A 4,832-nucleotide genomic window follows, 5' to 3' on the forward strand; every position below is an offset into this window, starting at 1 on the left:
CTGGACCAGCTTGGGTAGGTACTATTGGGCCAAAGCCTAATGGATCGAGCTCAGGCATATGGATGATTTGCAGAATATGACCATTTAATGCCCGTGGCTTAACTCGTGGCCCAATTCAATTGACAAAATTGCATGTTTGTATTGTTGCAATGAGGATATTTTGGCACAAAACTTTAAACAGTGGCTATAGTGGAAAAGAAAAAAAAAGAAAAGAAAATCCTAACTGAAAGAACTTTTAAAAAGTGTGGGAAACTAACTTATCTACAATTTGAAGTTCTCCTTTGTCTACTACAACAAACTTATCTTCTTTTTACTAAACAGAAAAAAAGCAAAAATGGGAGATTTTAATTCTAAGAAAATTAACAAAGTGAATTTTGGAACTTATATTCAAGAATTACCAAAGAGAGAAATTGGGAAAGAAGGCTTGAGAAAAAAGATTTTGCAAAAAGGGAATTCTTGGAAGACACCATTTCCTGGTGATGAAATCCAAGGTATGTTCAGTGCGGAGGCAGGATTTTTATTGAGGGGTTCAAAAGTAACTATACAAACTAGTCGAAGGGGGTTCAATATCTACTATATACGAATAAAAAATATTTTTAACCATGTAAAAATAGTATAAAAACAATATAATTTTCTGTCGAATGAGGTTGGGATGAACACCCTGGTGGCTGCAAGCCTCCAACCTCTAGTTTATTGTATTTCGATTATCATATCATTTGACTGTAGTTACTATTTAGAATATATTATTATGAGTTCACTTCTATTATTTATTTTTTTGGATTCTTTTTCTTGTGTCGAGAGTTTATCAAAAATATTTTTTCTACCTTCCAAGATAAGGATAAAATTATATACGTACTTCTACCTGTCACTTTCTGGGATTATACTGAATATTGTTTTGTTGTCACTCAAGAAATCCAAGGTATGATTTTTTTAAAATTTATTGCTATTAGTTTTTGGTTATCATTTTGTGTTATTTATAGTTCATTACGGAGTGAAACTTCAAGATGGGGAATATTTTGATTCAAGCTACGATAAAGGAAAGCCTTTTACATTCAAGCTAGGACAAGGTATTATTCTTTTTTCTTTTATAATATTATTCAAATACTACTTTACTATATTTTTCGAATTTAAGTTGGATACATTATCAAAAAAAGTCACGTAACTCTTTGTGCTATTTCCCTCAAAATATTTTACTTATCTTATATTATTTTATTTAATAGGTCACTCAAGCCATAAAATAATAGTATATTATTTTATTTATGGAATTTCTTTATAAATGACTTTTTTTTTGGTCGAAACAGAAAGATTTTATTTAATTAAATAAACCAGATGTACAAATAGCTCAATTGGAAATGTGTGTATATATATATATATATATATATATATACTAGTTCAGGCGCACGTGCCCCGCACGTGTAACTTTAGATTATTTAAAATTATATGGTTTTATCTATTACGAAGGTTTATAATGAAGTACAAAAAGTTCAAAACATATATTTTATTGTAAGCACATATATATTTTACCATCAGAAGTTTGAAATGTTTAATGAATTTAAATTTATTATAGATGTAGACATAAATTTGTAGACTTTTTAAATCTTCTTAAAATCAAATTTAGTTGATTTAGAATTCATAAACTAATAAAAAAATATTAGTTGTCATTAATTTTGATGACTTTTAATAAGGAAAGGGTTACCATAAATATATTTAATTAGTTTTCAACTATTAAATATTAGAAAAAATAGTAAAAAGACGATTTTGGCTAAAGTAAAGACTTTTAATGAAGGGAAAAAAATTCAAACGATATTTCTAAGGCCCTTCACACTTGTAATATAACTAGTTTAGGTGTACGCGCTTCGCGCGTGTACCTCACTTTATTGAGTTCAAACGTTACACTAAATATGATATTTATCTAAATAACAAAGATAAATATAATAATTAAATTTAACATCTTTTGAAGAATTTATTTAATTAAACCTAAACTTTACCAAAAAAAAAATAAATAGTCAAAGCCAGGTCATCATATTGATACAATATCTAATTCTGTAGTCAAGAGGTAATCACCATATTCAATTTAGAAGAATTATGTGATAATAACCAAGATTATCCAAAATAATTAAGTAGGTAAATAAACAAGGGCAAAAGAATTTGAAAATAATAATAGTTTCTAAGCTATGTACGCCAAGTTTATTTCCCAATAAGTAAATTAATTTCTTCGGTAGTTTAACGTGCATCTTAATATTTGAAGTATTTCCTTAATAGAGTACTATTTTAGGAGGAGTTTTCTATCTTATTTTAAGAGTATTTTTCTAATTGATCGGTACAAGAAAAATATTAATTGATTCTCTTTCCATATATTGTAGGAGTACCTTTTATTTTAGAAGTCTAGTTAATATAATAAAAATAATTAAATAATAATTAAAGAAAATAATGAAAAGACAGTTTTGTCTAAAGAAGAGTTTTTTAATGAAGGACAAAAAGTTCAATTCACTTTTCTAAGGGTCTTCACACTTTTAATATATTATAGATATAGATATTATATATATATATATATATATATATATATATATATATATATATCCTCGCGCATGTACCTCACTTTATTTAGTTCAAATGTTACACTAAATAAGATATTTGTTTAAATAATAAAGATGTATACAATAATTAAATTCAACATCATTTGGAGAATTTATTTAATTAAACGTAACCCTTACCAAAATAAATTCTCAAAGTCGATCGACATTCATCTACCACCTGTAAACTGCAAAAAACAATATGATGATAGAGATATCAAAACAATATTATTAAATCTAACTTTTGCACAATTTTTTTTAAGGTCGTCTGACACTCATCTACCACCTGTAAACTATAACAAAATAATATAATAATAGTGATATCAAAATAATACAACCAAACTTTACCTTTACACAAAAAAAATTCTCAAAACAAAGATATAAAAATAATACAATTAAACCTAATATTTACCTAAAAAAATTTCTCAAAATCGACTGACATTCATCTACCACCTGCAAATTCATCAACGACCTGTAAACTACAATAAAAAAATATAGTAGTAATCACAAAACTTCAGTTTTAATGAAAACAATACTTGTCTGAGTGAAAATTTTGACACTAAAAAATAACTTAATAAAAATAAAGAAGATATATATACACACACGTTGAATAATTCTATTATGTTAACAAAAATAGTGAAGAAGTTGAGGGTTAGAAAATTAAGAATCCATCAATCTAGACATGCAACCGAATCAAGTTAGAGGAACATCAATCATATTTTCACAATAAGTAAACCAACTTTTTCTCTAGTTTAGCATGTATCTCAATATTTATAGAAGTATTTTCTTAATCCTATTTTAAGAGTATTTTTCTATCCTATTTTAGGAGTATTTTTCTAATTGACTAGTACAAAGAAAAATATTAATTGATTCTTCCTCCATATATTTTAGGAGTCCTATATATTTTAGGAGTCTAGTTAATATACTAAAAATAATTAAATAATAAATTGAAAAAAATAGTGAAAATATAGAAAAATACTTAGTTTCTCGTGATATTTATATCAAATTAAAAAAATTTAATACTAAGAATTAAAAATTGAAGTAAAAATTATATATACCACTTAACTTGTTTAAGCTATAAAAGTTCACACTAAAAAAATATTATTGAACTATTTATTTATTTTGCTGTAAGAAAGAGATAAGATTTCTTTTTCTTTAAGGACCAATTAGTCAAGATTGATATTTGTCAATGGGGTTCACCTTGTTTGTTTGGTGTTATTTTTTTTTCTCCATAAATAAAGGGATAAGGAGAAATACATTTTCAGTTGATACGTCTATAGAAGGCAACGTCAATAATTAAATTATTAAATTATTTTATTATTACTTTTAACTTTAGCAACTGTCTAAAAATAGGATAAATTTATTATTTTAATGTATACGGTGAATTCTATTTCAAATAAGTCGTATCGTTTTAAACTAATAAAGTAATTTTATTTTATTTCTATAATTGTATTTATTTGCTAATATATGGTACTTTAATTAAGATTCTTTTAATAATGGTGATTTTTTATTTTTCCAAAAATATATATGATTAGTACTTATGTATAATTATAATTTAAAAAATAGTAAAAGGACGATTTTATCTAAAGGAGAGTGTTTTAATGAAGACTAAAAAGTTCAAATCACTTTTTCGGGTCTTCACACTGTTAATATTATATATATATATATGTATATATATATATATATATGTATATATATATGTATATATATATATATATGTATGTATGTGTGTATGTATGTATGTATGTATGTATAACAAATTTCTATTCAAATAGAGCCTGAAATTTAGTTTAATTGAGTAAATTTTGACGTTCATTTCTAGGTGAAGTTATTAAAGGATGGGATGAAGGAATTGCAACAATGAAAAAGAGTGAAAGAGCAATTTTCACAATTCCACCAAATTTGGGTTATGGAGAAATTGGTTCACCACCTCTAATTCCTCCAAATTCAACACTCATTTTTGAAATAGAATTGGTTTCTTGGAATTCAATTAGAGATATAAGTGGAGATGGAGGAATATCCAAGAAAATAATAAAAGAAGGTGAAGGATGGGCTACACCTAAAGATGTAGATGAAGTACTAGGTAAAATTTCTTGCCTTATTTCATTTAATTTATTATTAGTATACGCGTCACCTTGAAATTTCATTTCTGTATATTATAAATTGTCGTCTAAGCATCTAATCCAAAAACTATTCTTGTACATGTCATGCGCGATAACTATTATTAGTCAACAATTAAAAAATTCGTAGTTTTTTTTT

The 4,832-nt window shown here is 25.6% G+C and overlaps 1 protein-coding gene across 2 annotated transcripts; it reads left to right on the forward strand.

The window, feature by feature from the left end:
* The first annotated feature begins 230 nt into the window (after positions 1-230).
* LOC124885185 (70 kDa peptidyl-prolyl isomerase-like) lies at positions 231-4,751 on the forward strand. 2 transcript variants are annotated; one of them, XM_047397301.1, is made up of 3 exons: positions 243-491; positions 981-1,067; positions 4,396-4,727. In XM_047397301.1, the coding sequence occupies exons 1-3, from the start codon at positions 335-337 to the stop codon at positions 4,710-4,712; spliced, it is 561 nt and encodes a 186-aa protein (XP_047253257.1). In that variant the 5' UTR covers positions 243-334; the 3' UTR covers positions 4,713-4,727. The 2 variants fall into 2 exon arrangements, with proteins under 2 accessions (XP_047253258.1, XP_047253257.1); XM_047397302.1 differs by lacking the exon at positions 981-1,067 and having other exon boundaries at positions 231-491; positions 4,396-4,751.
* Positions 4,752-4,832: the final 81 nt, after the last annotated feature.

Source organism: Capsicum annuum, chromosome 10, assembly GCF_002878395.1.
Source record: "Capsicum annuum cultivar UCD-10X-F1 chromosome 10, UCD10Xv1.1, whole genome shotgun sequence".
NCBI lineage: Eukaryota > Viridiplantae > Streptophyta > Magnoliopsida > Solanales > Solanaceae > Capsicum > Capsicum annuum.